At 37.8% G+C, this 19,017-nt stretch overlaps 1 protein-coding gene across 7 annotated transcripts in view; it reads left to right on the forward strand.

Annotated features, from left to right (window-relative positions):
• The window catches only part of OSBPL9 (oxysterol binding protein like 9), a 172,436-nt gene that overhangs the window by 143,024 nt on the left and 10,395 nt on the right, over positions 1-19,017 (forward strand). For all 7 annotated transcript variants that reach the window (XM_032844208.1, XM_032844206.1, XM_032844205.1 and 4 more), the window contains 4 exons: positions 4,768-4,927; positions 12,419-12,531; positions 12,839-12,957; positions 18,100-18,185. In XM_032844208.1, the coding sequence (XP_032700099.1) occupies positions 4,768-4,927; positions 12,419-12,531; positions 12,839-12,957; positions 18,100-18,185 (478 nt within the window). The remainder of the gene's footprint in view (positions 1-4,767; positions 4,928-12,418; positions 12,532-12,838; positions 12,958-18,099; positions 18,186-19,017) is intronic.

Raw genomic sequence — 19,017 nt, forward strand, 5'->3', positions numbered from 1 at the left:
TAGTAAACAATGTTACATTAGTTTCAGGTGACACCTTAGTGATTTGACAAGTTTATACCTTATGCTGTGTTCCCCCAAGTGTGTAGCTACCATCTGTCCTGTTAATCACTGTTACGCTATCATTGACTATATTCCCTATGCTGTGCCTGTTATTCCTATGACTTACTCATTCCATAACTGGAATCCTGTATTCCCCTCTCCCCTTCATCCATTTTGCTCAACCCTCCACCCCTCTCCTGTCTGGCAACCATCATTTTATTATCTGTATTACGGCCTGATTCTGCTTTTTGTTTGTTTATTTGTGGAGTTTTTTGTTTTGTTATGTTTTTAAATCATAAGTGGAGTCATGTGGTATTTGTCTTTCTCAGTTGGGCTTATTTCACTTAGCATATTATACCCTCTAGGTTCATCCATGGTGTCTCAAATGGCACAATCTCATCCTTTTTATGGCTGTGTAATATTCCTCTGTGTGTCTGTGTGTGTGTGTGTACACCACATTTTCTTTCATTATTCACCTGTTAATGGGTACAGGTTGCTTCTATATCTTGGCTGTTGTAAATAATGCTGCAGTAAGCATAGAGGTGTGTGTATCTTTCTGAATTAGTGTTTCTTTTCTTTTCTTTTCTTTTTTTAAAGATTTTATTTATTTGCCAGAGATAGAGAGAGTACACACAAGCAGGCAGAGAGGCAGGCAGAGGCAGCGAGAGAAGCAGGTTCTCTGCCGAGCAAGGAGCCCGATGCGGGACTCGATCCCAGGACCTTGGGATCATGACCTGAACTGAAGGCAGTGGCCCAACCAACTGAGCCACCCAGGCGTCCCCTGAATTAGTGTTTCTAACACTTGTTATTTCCAGTCATTTTGACTTTAGCCATTCTGTCTGGTGTAGGATGATATCATTGTGGTTTTGATTTGCATTTTGATGATTCATGACGTTGAGCACCTCTTCATCTGTCTGTTGACCATCTGTACTTCTTTGGAAAACGTTTATTCAGTCCTCTGGCACCCCCCCTCTTTCTTTCTCTGCCCCTTTTTAAATCAGATTGTTGGGTTTTTTTTTTTTTTTGGTATTGAGTTGTAGAAGTTCTTTGTATATTATGAATATTAAGCCTTCATTGGACATATCATTTGCAGATACCTTCTCCCATTCACTAAGGTGTCCTTTTGTTTTGTCGATAGCTTCCTTAGCTGTGGAAATCTTTTGATTTTGATGTAATCCCTATTGTTTATTTTTGCCTTTGTTTGCCTTGCCTCAGACGCATCTGGAAAAACATGCTATAGCCGATGTCAGAGAAATTCTTGCCTGTGCTCTTTTCTAGATTTTTATGGTTTCAAGTCTCACATTTAGATCTTCAATCCATTTTTTAGTGTATTTTTGTGTATAGTGTTAGAAAGTGTTCAGATTCATCTTTTACCTGCAGCTGTCCAGCCTTCCCAGCACCATTTCTTGGAGAGACTGTCTTTTCCCCATTGTATAATCTTGCTTCCTTTGTCACAGGTTAAGTGTTCTTGCCTTCTTTGTCATGGATTGACTGTATAATCATGGATTTACTTTGGGGGTATGTGTTCTGTGCCACTGATCTGGCTGTACCATACTGTTTTGATCATCACAGCTTTGTAGTATATTTCAAAATCTGGTGTTGTAATACTTTCACTTTATTCTTCTTTCTCAGGACTACTTTGGGTATTGGGGATTTTCTGTGGTTCTGTACAAATTTTAGTACTATTTCTCCTAGTTCTGTGAAAATATATTATGTATTCTTCTTGTTGTTTTAACCTGAATGACATCGTGTGTTTCTGTGACTTACTCTTTTCATTTAACAGAGAACATTTAGAGAGCTTTCTGTGTTTATACTGTTAGGTCTGCAGTGTTCTTTTTATGGCTGCCTGAGCACATATTACCTGTTTTTCTGTTGACGGACATTTAGGTTGTTTCCAGGATTTTCCTATTACAAACAGTACTTAGTGAATATCCTCGTACAGCATTTTTGGCACATATATTTTTTTAAGGTTAAATGTATTATTCTTTCACATTTTTGTCATATTATAAGCAAAAAAAGATACTTCATTTTAACATGTATTCTCTTTATTTAGACTATGGCCTTTATTTTTTCCTGTAATTTACAGGCATACTATCAGTGTTAGTATTAGATTAATTTCTTGTTTGAAAACTGATTAGTTTTATGTTGAGATCAACTCAAAGGAAAACTTCATGCTTTTGTCCCTGTTATGCCTTGAGGAAGTAGGAGTTGAGCCCCTGTTTGTTGCTCCACAGATTTCTTTCTTAGTCAGGACTTTCCTCCTGTCCTGTAATAATGAAAATTACCTTGCGACTTTAGCCCATTTTGAAATTTGAATTAGTAAAGATGCTGATACTGTTACTTTGTTCTTTAATATTTAACAGCTTGGGCCACTGTCTTCTGAATTTGAAAGAAAGCAAAAATAGCTCTTATTTGAAGTTCTTGGGAAAATACAAGTAATTTGAATAATGAGCTTGAAATGTTTGGCTGACTTTTCCCCTGTATTTCATTACTTGTATCACCTTTTGTTCATTTTAAAAATAGTACCTGTGTTTTATTTTTTGTTTTGTTTTGTTTTGTTTTGTTTTGAATATAAAAGGATACTCTAGGAGACCTGAGTGACTCAGTCAGTTAAGCATCTGACTCTTGATTTCGGCTCAGGTCATGATCTCAGGGTCTTGAGACAGAGCCCTGCATCAGATCGGGCACATTTGGTTGGTGAGGGGCCTACTTAAGATTCTCACTCTCCCTGGGACTCCTGGGTGGCTCAGTCTGGGATGGAGCCCCATGTCAGCAGAGAGCCTGCTTCTCGCCTGCGGCTCTGCTTACTTGTGCTCTCTCTGTCAAATAAATAAATATTATAAATAAATAAAGATTCTCAATCTCCCTGTCTTCTCCCTCTTTCTCTCTCTCTCAAAAAAAAAAAAAAAAAAAAAAAAAGGATACTTTGGTTTCTCTTCAGATTATATAAAATCTTTCACCTTTTACTAAAGAAAGGATTATGTCAGCTTGGAAACAGCCAGAATTGTCTGTTTAGAGATACATAAAATCAGTTACAAACTTTGAAAAAGTGGGTATTCTTCCTGTGTACATTTAGGATAATTATAATAAATAATTTAGGATATAAATTATTTCAGAAGATAACTTTTAAAATACAGCATTTTAGAATAGGTATGTTTAAAGGACTTTTAGAAATGAAATTAACATGTGATTTATTTCTTGCTTTTTTCCAACCTAATTTCTTCTTCACCTTTCCTTAACTCTCTCTTTGATACAAAAAAGAAGGTAACAACTGAGGAAAAAAAATAGTATTGTTTGTTCTTATAAGGAAAACTCACTTTTTTGTCTTTGTTGGTTTTTTTGTTTTTTTTTCTTTTTTTTTTTTTTTTTTTTTTTTTAGTTCCCAAACTCATTTTCTTCTTGGACACATTTTTAATTGTGTGATCACCTGGAGTGTTTGCATGTTACTTAATCATTTTTAATTCCTGGGTGGTTTGGGGGTTTTAGTATTATTATTATTATTATTATTATTATTATTATTATTGCCTATTTCAGTAAGAGAAAGTCTCTTTCCAGTTTTACTGCCAGTATTGCAGGGGGCGGGGAATTTAAAGTTATTTGCTAAGATGAACTATTTTTGGAATTTCCACAGTAAGATTACGTTTTTTGGTGCAAACTTTTTCTGTTAATGTTTTTAAAATATCTTTGTGAACATGGTAACTAAATGTGGCAGGTGGATGTGCTTTTTTTCTCTAACTGTTGACGCAAGAATGGGCTAACAATCCATGGGTGACTGTGGATTCATTTTTGTTGCTGCTGTTTCTCAACTTCTATAATTGTGGCCTTGGTTTTTAGATTACTAGCATTGACTTAATTAAGTTTAATCTCTGTCAAGCATCTATAGCAGATTGGCATACATTGCCAAGAGCCTGTAGATGCTCTATAAACACTTGTTGAATTAATCTCAGTAGTCCTTCATGGTTTGATACTTTTATTGTTTGTTACTAGACAGTGAATCATGATCACAGAGATTAGATAGTAGTCTTTCTGTGGATCTCTGTTAATTTCCGTTTCCTTAGACTGCTTAGGTATAGAAAGATGTTTTTTCTAGTCCTTTCCTTTTCCACATTCTTCCCATAGTAGACCTCTGTTTTTCTTTGCCCCTGAGCCTCAGGCACCTGACTTTGACGTAGGTAGAAAAGAAGTAAGGAGTTTGGACGTTGAGTGTTAGGGCTGTGTGTGGTGCTTTTGTGTTTTCATGTAACTGCCAAAACATAATGACTAATGTGAATGTGATATCCTGGACAATATTTTAACTTTCATGTGGTCTTTGATATTCTTTCCATTATGCATTCTCATTGTGTCCTTGCTGCATTTTAAAAATACCTGGTTCTGTAGTATAAAATAGGAGGCCTGGCTCTCCATTGGTATTGTATCTGTTGTGGGGCTTCAGACTCCAGAATTCCCACGCTGTGATTACAATTGAAAGAGCTCCCTTTCTAATTACGGATATTTATAAATGGGAACATAGCAGTTTTTCATTTAAAAGTCTATGTCCCATTCTATTACGTGATTTGCCTTTTTCTTTGGCTAGGTTAAGTGTTGATTTTCTTTACAGAGAGTGTAAGGACTTCTGCCAACTTAACTTTTCTTGATTTTAGAAAAGTCTGTTTTGACTCCCATCTCCCTAATTTTTTTCCCTCTATTATCAACATTGTCTCCTAATTTAAAAATGTTTTTACTTCCTAGGCAGTGGGCACTCACCACCTAGTAGCAGTTTGACTTCTCCAAGCCATGTCAACTTGTCTCCAAATACTGTCCCCGAGTTCTCTTATTCTAGCAGTGAAGACGAATTCTATGATGCTGATGAATTCCATCAAAGTGGCTCATCCCCAAAGCGCTTAATAGAGTAAGTAATTGAGCTATGTATTTAAATGACTCTTGATTTTAAAAATTAATTTTATTTTGAGACTGGTGGGATTGACAGACTCCCTTATAATAAAGCTGCTTTTTTGATTGGCTTATTGAGCAAAGCCAGTTCTGTGACTTTTGACTTAATTCAAATACTTTTTTTTTTTTTTTAAGATTTTATTTATTTATTTGACAGAGAGAGATCACAAGTAGATGGAGAAGCAGGCAGAGAGAGAGAGAGAGGGAAACAGGCTCCCTGCTGAGCAGAGAGCCCGATGTGGGACTCGATCCCAGGACCCTGAGATCATGACCTGAGCCAAAGGCAGCGGCTTAACCCACTGAGCCACCCAGGCGCCCAATTCAAATACTTTTGACTTAATTCAAATAGAATAAATTAGCATCAGCTAAAGTAATATGCCAGTATTGTTAATTGAACTCCTGACATTATTTCCATAGTGCCAACATTAGGAGAGGATCAGATGAGAGTGAGAAAGCTAGAAAGTATTATACAAATAAGAGGGCACCATTACTTGTTTTATATTAGAGTGGAGATACACACCTATAAGCCAGGCACTATACTAGTGGAGGAATGATCCAGAGCTGAAAAAAGCCCCAGTTCCTGCCTTCAGGGAACTTGCTGCAGGCATAATCCAGTGGGATCTGTGCTAAGCACAGAAAGCCAGGGAGCATTTTGAAGTCCTTAGAAGTGAGGGAAGGATTCGCAGAGGAGGGAGGGGGTGTGATTGAAAGGTAAGAATGTGAGTGAGCAGGGAGAAGGGACATGGCAGTTGGCAGTAAGGAGGGGAAAATGGAAATGTTTTCTTGGAGATAGAACCCTTTTAAGGCAAGCCTGTAGACAAAGGGAGAAGAGTTGGGCTACTTTGGGGGAGCTGTAAGTTGTTGAATTTGGCTGTAGCACAAGTTGTTTAAAAAAAAAAAGACGCAGAAGGTGTTGTTGAAAAGGGCCAGGTCATCTAAGACTCCTTTAGCGTTTTACAAATTTTGGACATTTTCTCACAAAAAATAGTAGTTGCTGGTCAGGTCTGCATTTTAGAAAAATAGACTGCCTAGATTGTGTGTAGAATTGAATGAAGTGGGGCTGCATTACAGGTAGGGAGATCAGCCTAAACGGGGTATTAAATTGAGAAATGTTGATAGCCTTCGGTAAGGTAATAGCATGGGAATGAGGGAAGCATGTGGATTCCAGGCAGATTTTGATAGATATTGATGACAGATTTTCCCTCATTAGAAGATATTTGACTGGTTTTTTACCATTGAAAAAGCTAAGTATGTTCCATTGCAAAACAAGGCTTTATATTTGTAAAGTCATTTACCTGGTAGCTGATAAGCAAAACATGGCCTGCTATAGTTGCCATGGTTAAGACTTTGGATTTTAGAATCTCAGAAAGAATAGATCTAAATCTGGTTTGCTTCAGAGGGGTGTGATCTTGGGCGGCCGGCTAGTCAGTCAGCAGAGCATGCAGCTTGTGATCCTTGGGGTTCTAAATTCCAGCCCCACGTTGGATATATAGAGATTGCTTAAAAAAATAATTAAAAAACAACAACAACAGGGGTACCTGGGTGGCTCAGTCAGTTAAACAGCTGCCTTGGGCTCAGGTCATGATCCTGGGATCCTTGGATCGAGCCCCATGTCAGGCTCCCTGCTCCGTGGAGAGCCTGCTTCTCCTTCTCCCGCTCTTCCTGCTTTGGTGCACTCGCTCGCTCTCAAATAAATAAAATCTTCAAAAACAACAACAAAGGTGTGTGATCTTAGTCAAGTTATTTAACCTATTTAATCCTCAGTTTCCTCATTTGTAAAATGAGGATAAATAATAGTTTAAACTTCAAGGGGTCATTGTGAATATTTAAATAAGAATAATGTCAGTCAAGTGTTTAATAAAGTATCTGGCATTAAGCACTCAAATATAGCAAATTAATATTTATTTGCTTTAATGTTACTTGTGTTTATTGTAGATACAGTTGGCTTAATTTTTGTTGAGCCTTTTTTCCAACTCTCCTGCTTTCTCAGGAGTTGGTATTATTGTTACAGCTTGAGGTTTGCTTTGTAGGATGGTGCAAATTTGGAAATGATTATATGTGAATTTGTAAGCCCAGTACATCAGCCACCCAGCCAATTCTTAGGCCTCATATCTTGGTTTCTTTTAACGAGAAATACTGTATAGGACTGTGGTTTACTCTTTCTTTCTTTCTTTCTTTCTTTCTTTCTTTCTTTCTTTCTTTTTTTAAGATTTTATTTTATTTGACAGAAATCACAAGTAGGCAGAGAGGCAGGCAGAGAGAGAGGGAAGCAGGCTTCCTGCTGAGCAAAGAGCTGGATGCGGTGCTTGATCTCAGGGTCCTGAGATCACGACTTGAGCCGAAGGCAGAGGCTTAACCCACTGAGCCACCTAGGCGCCCCTTAGTTTTCTTAAGTGTACACATGAACTGAGAAATACAGTATTCCTATACAATTGGATCATAACTCTTCAAAATCTCAAAATTTGTAAGGAAAATAATGGACTGGTTCAAGAAGTTTTGTGTCTTAGTGGATCAAATTCAGTTTTTGAATGTGGGGAAAAAGTGAACTATCTGTGTTATAGGTGTGATACGTGACTGGTAAGCCATGAGACTAAAGGAAGAGAGGTTTGAACCCACAACTCAAGACCAGTTTAGCAGAAAGGCTTGGTTTAGCATCTTGGTTTCTTAATGGTATATGGGGGGAAATAAACTATTGAGAAGCCATTATTAGCAGTTTGCTAGTAGGAATTAGCTTTAATTTTGAAAAAAAAAAAAAATTTTTTTTTTAAATGATAGTGGGGTTAAAAGGAAATAAGCATTTGGAAGAAAATTCTGATAAAACTTACTATTGATTTTTGATGTTTCCAAGCAAGTTTTCTTTAAACAGAACCAAGAATGATATCTTATATCGAACATTAGGTGTTATGCTAAACAGAGTACAATTGAATATCAAAACGGATTCATCTGTTCTCCAGAAGCATAAAACCATATTCAGGAAAGCTTGTAGTATCTGAGTCTGGCCCCAGTTTCAAGGGATTCTCCTGAAATTTTTATGAAATAGGAAATTTTAAAATACTTAGTTGTTGTACATATAATAGGCATGTCTGCAGAGTCACTGGTAGGCTCATGGACTTTTCTGTTTTCTCCTTGTAAGCTTCCTTCTCTGTTCTCTCCTGGTACCCATCCCATGACAAATACACAATTGATGAACCTCCCATTTGAAGGGGCCCAGAGTTAAATTCTGTGTCCAGCTAACCACTGGATTCCTTTTCTCCCTCAATTTTATGCTCTCCTTGTATGCCCTAATCTGGATTCCCAAACTGGTAGGGACTGCAGGTGTTTTATTTGACCAGCAGAGTGTTTGTTGACTTTTGGGGGGTGGTGTTTTGTTTATTTTTTATTTTTTTAAAGATTTTATTTATTCATTTGTCAGAGAGTGGGAGAGAGTACAAGCAGGGAGAGCAACAGGCAGAGGGAAAAGCAGGCTCCCCGCTGAGCAAGGAGCCCAGTGTGGGACTCGATCCCAGGACCCTAGGATCATGGCCTGAGCCGGAGGCAGACACACAACTGAGTGAGCCACAGAGCCTTAAATCCCTTCAAATTGAGTATGTTGGTTCCAGGTCTGTATTCCTTATAATCTGGCCTCGTTCACAGTATTTATGGTCTCTGCCTGATCTTGACAGGCATTGAGCTTGCGACACCTGCTGATTATCAGCTGCTACTACTTGTTCTTTTACTCTGGGGTCAAGTTTCTGTCTACTGTTTTTCAGTCTCTGAAGGAAGAGAACATGAAAGTGTTTTCATTGCTCACTTTCTAAAGACCTGCAGTACTGATAGCTTCTCTGTGAACTATGTCACTGAACGGTATGGTTGCACACAATTATAAACTAGATGGAAGTCCACATTGGAAAGAACTTGTGCTTTGGAGCCAGACGTGCATTTGAAATGGCTCCGCTGCTTACCAGCTGTGTGACCTCAGGCTGGTCTCTGAACCTCTGAGCTGAGCATCCATGTATGAGGAGAATAATCATACCTACCTTATACAGTTGTTACGGAGGTTAAATTGTTACAGAGATAAAGACACAGCGTTTAGCACATACCTAAGTACTCAGTGAGACTTTGGATTCTGTTATAATTCAGTTCAGCCTTCACATTTTTTGGTTTAGTTTATGATATTATGATTACATACTATACAAATTAGTCCATTGCAGATAAACCTTTCCTGTATGCATATCATTTTTATCGATGTTGCTGTTATTTTTTAACTGCATTTTTTCACTTCTTTATCCTGATTGAGGTAAATTATGAAATGGATAAATGAGAATTTGTCACCTTTTTCATTTTGAGCTTTATTGAGCATTTCATTTGGCCCAAACGTGGTTTCTAACCTGAGTAAAAAAGAAAAGCACAGCATAGATCTGACCTTCGGAATTGCATCTAAAATAAGATACGCGTTTTAAAGAATTTGGGGGTTTTGGTAAATGGATTTAAAAGATCGACTCTGGGGGCGCCTGGGTGGCTCAGTGGGTTAAGCCTCTGCCTTCGGCTCAGGTCATGATCTCAGGGTCTTGGGATCGAGTCCCGCATCGGGCTCTCTGCTCAGCGGAGAACCTGCTTCCTCCTCTGTCTCTCTCTCTGCCTGCCTCTCTGCCTGCTTGTGATCTCTCTCTGTGAAATAAAATAAATAAAATCTTTAAAAAAAATAAAATAAAATAAAAGATTGACTCTGTTTTGATGATATATCAAAGAGCCACAAAACATGCAGCTCTTTTATTTAGTGATAATTTGATCTCTTACCATTGGCTTTCAAAACTGGTGAGGTAGACGTTAGTTATAGTACCTTGTGATGTATACTACTAAATTATCAAAGAAGCAGTATTTAGTTACCTAAGGATTTTTGAAAAATAGATAAAAGAAGGTAAGTAACCAGGACAAACTATGTTTAAATTAGAATACATATTGATCTGAGATTTTAATATTAGAATGTTCTAATATTTTAATGTTCTAATATACGTGGAGCACAGATTTTTTTGGGTAGGGAAAACTATTCTCTATAATACTACAGTGGTGGATTTGGCAAAGTTGATAGAATGTCCACCACCGAGAGTGAACCCTAATGTAAACTGCGGACTTTGAGTCAGAGAATGATGTGCCGCAGTAGGTTCATGAGTTGTTACTAGTGTACCACTTTGCTGCAGAATGGTTATGATATGGGAGAGATGTTGTACATGTATGGGGAAAAAGGGTACATGGGAATTCTGTACTCCCTACTTAGTGAAAAACTTAAAAAAAAAAAACCCAGAATTTATTATTAAATAAAAAATCAAGAGAAGGTAAGTAATTAGGGCAACGTGTGTTTAAATTAGAATATATAATAGGCTTTACATCCATAAATTTTTCACAAAAACTGGTTATATGTGTACTATTTTATAAATAATAATCTGCAGTGTGAAAAATTTGGCTTTCTTTTTACACTTAAGTAAACTGTATGCCTTTGATTATTTTATTAATATACAAGTAATCCTGGGTGAGTTATGATTACAGGTACAATAAGAGGAAGCTTTGTTTAAACCTATTAATTAGCTCATAATTTCAGTTATCATAAATTTACTTTTAAAAATATACCATGCTTTTTGGGGCGCCTGGGTGGCTCAGTGGGTTAAGCCGCTGCCTTCGGCTCAGGTCATGATCTCAGGGTCCTGGGATCAAGCCCCGCATCGGGCTCCTTGCTCAGTGGGGAGCCTGCTTCTCTCTCTGCCTCTGCCTGCCTCTCTGCCTGCTTGTGCTCGCTCTCTCTCTCTCTCTCTCTCTGTCAAATAAATAAATAAAATCTTAAAAAAATATATATATATGCTTTTTTATTTTGTAATTTCAAATACAGTTTTTAAATGTTTAAATAAATTTTTTTTTTAATTTCCACTTACTGGCATTTATTGATAAATAAATGATTTAGGGCAGAAAATATCCTTTCAGATACACACCAAAAGTACGTTAATAGGTAACAGATGCTGGGGCGCCTGGGTGGCTCAGTGGGTTAAAGCCTCTGCCTTCAGCTCAGGTCATGATCCCAGGGTCCTGGGATCGAGCCCCGCATCGGGCTCTCTGCTCAGTGGGGAGCCTGCTTCCTCCTCTCTCTCTCTGCCTGCCTCTCTGCCTACTTGTGATCTCTGTCAAATAAATAAGTAAAATCTTAAAAAAAAAAAGAGGTAACAGATGCCAGTGTAGCCAAAGCAGTATGATTACACTCCAGTTTTCCCACACTGCAGTTAAATGGATGTTAAAAACTGTCTGGTATTATTTCTACATATCATACTGCCTACTCTCTAGTTTCACAAAAGAATTCTTCAAAGATAGATCATAGAATTTATTAATCCATAAAGAATACTGAAATTATTATTCAACAGAAGTCAAACCCAAACCCTAGAGTTGACTGTTGACTATATTCAGTTTGGGCTTTGCCCAGACTGGAAAAAAATGCCAGGTGTATGAGAGCCCTCATACACCTAAAACACTAGTATATCCACCGTGGTTGTCTTATTTTTCTCTGGTGAGCCAGAAGAATTTGCCTCTTCACCTCATCCACTACCTGTTCTATTAACTATATAATTGCCCTAAATATCCACCAAAAAGAAAGAAGTATATAAAAAACCATAATCTTCAACAATATTTAAACCATCATCTTTTCAAATCAAGTGCAATGGGGGAAAGAGAGGATATCATGCTCTGTAAGGTTTGTGAAAGGTCAAAAGTTTCTTCCTGAAAGTGAATACTAGAAGGAAAAGTTTAATACTGTATATTTCTAATGGTCTAGCAAAATGTTCCCCATATGACTGACAGGAAATGTTTAAAACTTTACCTTCATGGGCTTCTAGAAACAAGCAGCAGCAACAAATTATTTACAATTCCCCAAATAACGATTTTTTTATTTGGGAATTATTTATTTATTGAGATTTATTTATTTATTTATTTATTTATTTGGGAAGAACCTTAAATACCATTGTGGGCTTTTATCAAAGGATCTCAAAAATATAGACACAACATCTTTTGAGACTTAAGTAATAGACTTGGCAATTTTTCAGGTTCTAGAAATTGTTGCAGAGAAGTAATATGTAATTTTATGCAAAGTAATATGACAAGAAAATGAACTCTAGTTTTAAACTTAGTTGCAGAAGCAAAACTATTACTAATTTTTGATGACCTTTCAGCATGGCTTGGTTGAGCACACACCATGCAGAAAGCACAAGACAAGAAATAGTCATCACACTTTACAGTTTACAGTCTCAGAATGAGGGTGACAGGGAGTTGGAAAGTGTGTATGTGTGTGTGTGACCAGCTCACTGTAAGTCTAGCTTGTTTCTGTCATCTGTCTGCCTATATTGGTTTCAGATAGCTTTATAGGTTAACGTCTTATTGGACTGAATTGCTTTCTTAAAAGGCTTAAGAAGATAATTACTGCTTTTTTTTTTTTTAGTTCCTCTGGATCTGCCTCAGTCTTGACACACAGCAGTTCAGGAAATAGTCTAAAGCGTCCAGATACCACAGAGTCACTTAATTCTTCCATGTCCAATGGAACAAGTGATGCTGGTAAGTGACCTTGGAGAATTTACCTCTTTTTTTTTTTTTTTTAGATTTTATTTATTTACTTGACACAGAGAAATGTAGGGGGAGTGGGAGAGGGAGGAGCAGTCTTCCTGCTGAGCAGGGAGCCCAATGAGGGGCTCAATCCCAGGATGACCAGAGCTGAAGGCAGACGCTTAACTGACCGAGCCACCTGGGTGCCCCAAATTTAACTCTTTTTCTTAAAAACATTTGTTTGAAAAAAAGATTTGTAGCACTGGGCCACATATTGGCCCAATTTAATATCAGTCTAATCAGATCTGTTTTATTTTAGACCTTTTCGACTCACATGATGATAGAGATGATGAAGGGGAGGCAGGGTCGGTGGAAGAGCACAAAAGCGTTATCATGCATCTCTTGTCACAGGTTAGGCTTGGAATGGATCTTACTAAGGTAAGAATTAAATTTGGCATTTGCTGTAAGTTTTAACGTGTATATGTGGATTCTCAGTGATTGTACAGTGAATGTGGCTTGCAAATGTAGCATAATGACATAACCTCTGTTACACTTGTGGTTTAATATATATGTAGTGAATAAACTGAGAATTTTTATAAATGGATAAAATATGTAAACTAGAATTCATAGAAATATAGTATATGTGGATAATATGAATTAGATTTGGGTTTTCTTGGGGCCAAAAAGGAATAATGTTGAGTTTGATTAGTAGTTATGGATAAAACCTTAAGTAGTACAGTGTGCCCAGAATCAAAACAAACAGAGTTCTGAAATCTTGGGCTTAGAGGACCTGTGTTTGCATCCTCTGTCTGCTCTCACCAAGCCATGTAATCTTGAGCAGTTCCTTTCTCTGTAACCTTTATGTTTCTCATGTAAGATGGACATACAGTGGTCACTTCACAGGGTTGTTAAGGATTGGAACAGGTAGTAAATGAGAAATGGTATGACACACAATGAGCCACACAATGAATTTGAATTTGAATTTAAACTTAGTTGTCTAAACAGAATGCCCTGTTAAGTTAGGAGACTAGAATATATGGGTGCCTATTATATATCTCACCACTGTGCTGGAAACCTCATCCTTGTACTTAATTCTCACAGCTATGCAAAAGTGTTACTGTTAAGATTTTATGGATGAGAAAACTAAAACTCATAGAGACTGAGTAACTTGGCTGAGTCCTAGTAACTGGCAAAACGGAGATTCTAATATGGTCTGTGATCTCAAAATCCAATCTTTTTACTGCCGTGTCTCATCTTAAAGACCTGAGCTGCAGTAACTTTCATCTTAGTTAGATGATTATTCTGTCTGGCTTTAGAAAGTTAATAAAATTTAGGATTCTCACTTTTGTTATGACCAAATCAAATACAGTGCTAGAGAGTCTTTGACACCAGTCAGCTTTATTTTGGTTTTGGATTTAGAGGGCTATTGAGGAAAAAAAAACTTATCCATAATACTTTCTAATAAGTGTCTATAATCAAATCCTTTACCTCAAATCTAAGTGAGAACAGAAACACAAGGCTAGCATTTATTTGTGGAATCCAGCATACTTGGCAGGAATGTTCTGGGTTTGTCCCAGAACTTTTTCAGTGATCATTAGATTGCATTTACTAGGGCAGAATTATTACTTCAGATTTGTAAGTTAGAGCTTAATTTTAGATGTTGACATCTAAATATTTCTATTCTATATCTTCCACCATGGTCGGTTTTGGTCTTTAGTAATGGAAGACTCATCAGAAGGTAACTTGAACAATACCAGGTTTATTAGCTCACACAATGAGAAGGCTAGAAGTAGAGTAGTTGTGGGACTGATTAATTCAATCAGTTGTATGTTAGAAACTCTCTGTTCTTCCATATTGACTTTCACATTCAGGCTTGTCTCCTTGTCATTGCAAAATGGGTGTCACACTTCAGTCATGCCATCCTTAGGCAAATAATGTCAAGAGGCAGAAAAATAATTTCTTCTCGTGGATTCGTTGTTGTTGTTAGGGAAGGATGGTCTTCTCCTGAAGTGGCCCCTCAGACTTCCCTTTTTTTTTTTTTTTTTTCCTTTTTGACAGAGTTCATAAGTAGGCAGAGCAGCAAGTGGGGTGGTGGGGAGGGAAGCAGGCTCCCCCCTAAGCAGAGATCCCAACGCGGGGCTTAGTCCCAGGACCCTGAGATCATGACCTGAGCGAAGGCAGAGGCTCTACCCACTGAGCCACCCAGGCACCCAGACTTCCTTTTTCTTTTTTTTTTTTTTAAAGATTTTATTTATTTGACCGAGAGCACAAGCAGGGGGAGCAGCAAACACTTAACCAACTGAGCTACACAGGCCTCCCGGCCCCTCAGACTTTCAACTGAATCTCATTGGCCAGAGCTATGTGTGTACCCACACCTGAGCCAGTCACTAGCAAGGGAGGTTAAATGATATAGATTAATCCACATTCACCCCGTGAGATTTGTGACCCTCACGGCTACCTAGAGCCTGAACCTGAACTGAATCAGAATTCTGTTACTAAGGATGAAGCAGAGATGTGCATAGGCAACCAAAAGTGTCTGCCATACTCAGTTTTGTAAATCGTGCCTCACATAATTTTCTCTGCCAGATAATCTATATTTGGTCCTTAGACACTATAAGCTTGTTATATTGTGAAAGATATAATAATTTTTTTTTACCAGAAATGATTAAAATTAGCTATTTTAGAAATCTTTACTGGCACGAAGGGCTGTGATTGCCAACAGATTCTGAAATCTTGATGCATTTATGCATTCCAGAGTATTACAATAATACAGTAATTTTTTTATGTTCACTGTATAAGTACATCATTAGTTTTTGATGTAGTGCTCAATGATTCATTAGTTGGTATAACACCCAGTGCTCATCACAACACGTGTCCTCCTTAATACCTATCACTTGGTTGCCCCATCCCCTCCACCCCTCTTCTGTAATCCTCAGTTTGTTTCCCGGAGTCCAGAGCCTCATGGTTTGTCTCCCTCTCTGATTTTTTCCCAGTGCATTTTCCCTCCCCCTAAGGTCCTCTGTTCTGTTCCTTATGTTCCACATTGAAGTTGAAACCGTATGACAGTTGTCTTTCTCTGCTTGGCAGTGCCATAAATTTTTATCTCATTCTCCTATTTATAAAATGTATCTTCTCACCTCAGATACTTTTTAAAGTTATTTCCCAAGCACTTCATAGTGTTTGGAAGTACTATAAAGTCACATCCCATTTACCTCACTTGGTTTTCAAAGTAGTTTTTTTTTTTTTTTTCCCCCTTCAGAGTAGTTCTAAGATATAAGCAGGGCATGGGATTATCCTCCTTTTACACAAACTTAGGGATGTCGAGTTCATTTTCCAGGGCCTCCTTACATGAAGTGGCAGCAAAGTAAGTACTTGAACCCAGGTCGAAGACAATCTAGCCCTTTCCGTTTACCTGACCAAAAAACATTGAAGATGATCTGTTGAATGGGAGTTCTCAGGAAAATTTTTTAAGTAGGGAGGGAAAAAATCTTTTAATTACATATCAAATTTTGGTTTTTGGCCATTTCTTCTTTTTAAATTGCCTGTTCAGTTCTTTTGTCCATTTTTCTGCTGGTAATAGTAATCTTTATCTTTTCTTTTAAGAGCTGTTTATAAAAAGTATTTACTTCTGGGGTGCCTCACTGGCTGAGTCATTTCAGCATCCAACTCTTGATTTTGGCCAGCTCAGTATCTCAGGGTCATGAGATTGAGTTCTGTGTCTGGATCTGTGCCGTGGGTGGAGCCTGCTTGGATTCTCTTTCCCTCTCCAAAAAAAAAAAAAAAACTATGCCTGTTTTGTTATTCAGCATTTTTTCTTGGCATTTTTAATTTCTCTGTTGGAGAGTTGTGAGTTCATTGCACCAAGTCAGCACATAAGCTTACCTACCAGTCTAACCATATTAGATTATGAACATACATACATAGGAAGGAAACATACATAGGAAACAGTTTACTTAAAATGTAAATACTGGAGTCTTACTATAAACATTCTAAATGTTAGAGCCACAGTGTCCTTTTCTAAGCTGTGTTCTTTAGATCAGTCTCTTATGTAGTCTTTATATACCCAGCCACGGTGGTCCACTGGTCATTCCCTGTCACACGTATTTCCTTTCTCTGCCTCCCCCCCCCCCCCCCGCCCATGTCCATGTCTTATTCTTCTGTTTTCTCCTTTGTTACAGCCATCCTCTTATCTAAGGCTTTTCTCCAGTGCCACCTCAGTGAATCATTTCCCAGCTCTGCCTTCATTCTGGTCCCCCAGCAGAACATGATCTTTCCCTCTCCTGAACTCCCAGGACACTTTGAACATCTCTTGTATATTTGTCAGAATCCATCTAAAGATTTTTTTTTTTTTTTTTTTTAAGATTTATTTCTTCAGAGAGGGTATATACATGTGCTGAGCGGGGGGAAGGATAGAAAGGGAGGGAAGGGGGAAGAATCTCATGCAGACTTTGTGCTGACCATGGAACCTGATGCAGGGCTTGATCCCACGACTCTTGAGATCATCACCTGAGCCGAAACCAAGGGTTAGGTACTTAACTGACTGAGCCACCCAGGCGCCCTAGTATTCCACCTAAAATTTAAGTACTGATAGTATTCTCTCATCCTTACCTTTGCCTTGTCCACAACATTTAACACAGGATCTTGAATATAGTAGATGCACAGTAATTACTAAATTTAAGGAAATCTTTGTTTACTGTGGTGCTCCATAATGAATAATTTATAATCTGATAGACATTTCAAAAACTGTTCTTTCATTTCCTAATGAAATACTTCTCTTTTTAATTGGTTGTTCCTAATCTTTCTCATGCATTCTTTCCATATTCCAGTTTACTATTTTTTTCTCCTCTGCCACATTCCTAGGCCCTCAACATTTTTCTTCCTGGGGTCCGCCCTGTCTAGAAAGAGTTCAGATGGATTCCCATCTTTATTCTCTTATTTATTCCTTTAGTGCTCATTTAAAAATCTCTTGCTGCATAATAGTAGTCATGAATGCATGTGTAAGTGTAGTCCTAACATTCTAGGAGATCGTTTACTTGAGAAGACAGTTGCATAAGTAGGTAAATTGCTGAATACAGCTAATAATCAGAGAGAAGTGGCATTAGAAAGTTGCAGAGATTCAGTACAGAATTCCACATCAGTGCAGAGCAGTGAAAAAATTTCTCATTTTCTTTGAGCTGCATTTCTTAACTGTAAAATAGGGATAATAGTTTCTTCAGAACAGGATTGTTGTAAAGTAACATAATGTGTGTAGGCATCAGAGGGTAGCTACTGAGTGTCATTTGTCATTGTTACTCTGATTCAGGAGCTTTAGGGAGATTGCACGAAGAAAGTGACATCTGAACGTTCAAAATCTGTTCTTTGTTTCCCATCTGTTGGGCAGGTTAATGGGCATTTCTGAATCAGAATAGTTTGGGAAGTGGGGATCAGAAGCATGCCTGGGCAGTACGTGGTGGGTATACCATGATTGGAATGAGATTTTTGGGTTTGGGGGTTTTTGTTTTTGTGTTTTTTAAAGCAGTTCAGCAATATGTTTATCTGTAGTGGAATTTGATCCTCAAGGGTCAAATGTGTGTTTTTCAGGTAGTTCTTCCAACATTCATTCTTGAAAGAAGATCTCTTTTAGAAATGTATGCAGACTTTTTTGCACATCCGGACCTGTTTGTGAGGTATTTGACTGAACACTGTAGTTTCCAATTTTTTAAGATGTTACTCAGTAGCTTTCTCTTTATACAGAATAGATGGATTCCTTTTTTCCTTTTACCTTTCAGACATTTCTAGGAAAAGGCATTAAATACTTTGTTTATATCAGATGCCTATCTGTTTGCTTAGGTTATATGGTAGTGATGTTGTTAAGCAATCAAGTTGGACACTAAAAAAATCTTGAGAGCCCATTAATAGGTAGCCAGTACTTACAAAGCCAAGGCTGGAACTTATTTGATCCAGGGATTGGTAATCACTGTTTATATTTTATCCCAACAAAATTCAGTTATCCGAATTTAGCAAACCTTTCTGAAGCACCTGGCATTTGCCAGGAAAAAAAAAAGTGTCTGCCCTTGAGGAGCTGGTAGTCTAGTGTCCAGATTACAGACTGACTCATAACTTTCACATATTAGCTTGCAATAGTAGATATGTATGCAAAAGGAAAGTTGGCACTGATTTACAAGGAGGTGAGTTCACATTGCTTTTCAGTGGTAGCAGGACATTTTTCCTTATAGCAGGGTGTTACAATCCATCTTCTCTTATTACATTCCTTGGCCTTAGACTGTGGTTTACTGGAGCCAGATACAAATCACTTTGAGGTTTCACAGTGGGTGGACACATTGGCTAACACTGGTATACAGTTGACCCTTGAACAGCGTGGGGCTTTGGGGTGCTTACCTCCCATGTAGGCAAAAATCTGTACCTTTGACTCCCCCAAAACTTCACTAATAATAGCCTACTGGGAGCCTTGCTGATAACAAAAACAGTATTAACATATTTTGTATGTTACATGTGTTA

The sequence above is a fragment of the Lontra canadensis genome, unplaced genomic scaffold (genome assembly GCF_010015895.1).
Source record: "Lontra canadensis isolate GAN:19392208 unplaced genomic scaffold, GSC_riverotter_1.0 scaffold148, whole genome shotgun sequence".
NCBI lineage: Eukaryota > Metazoa > Chordata > Mammalia > Carnivora > Mustelidae > Lontra > Lontra canadensis.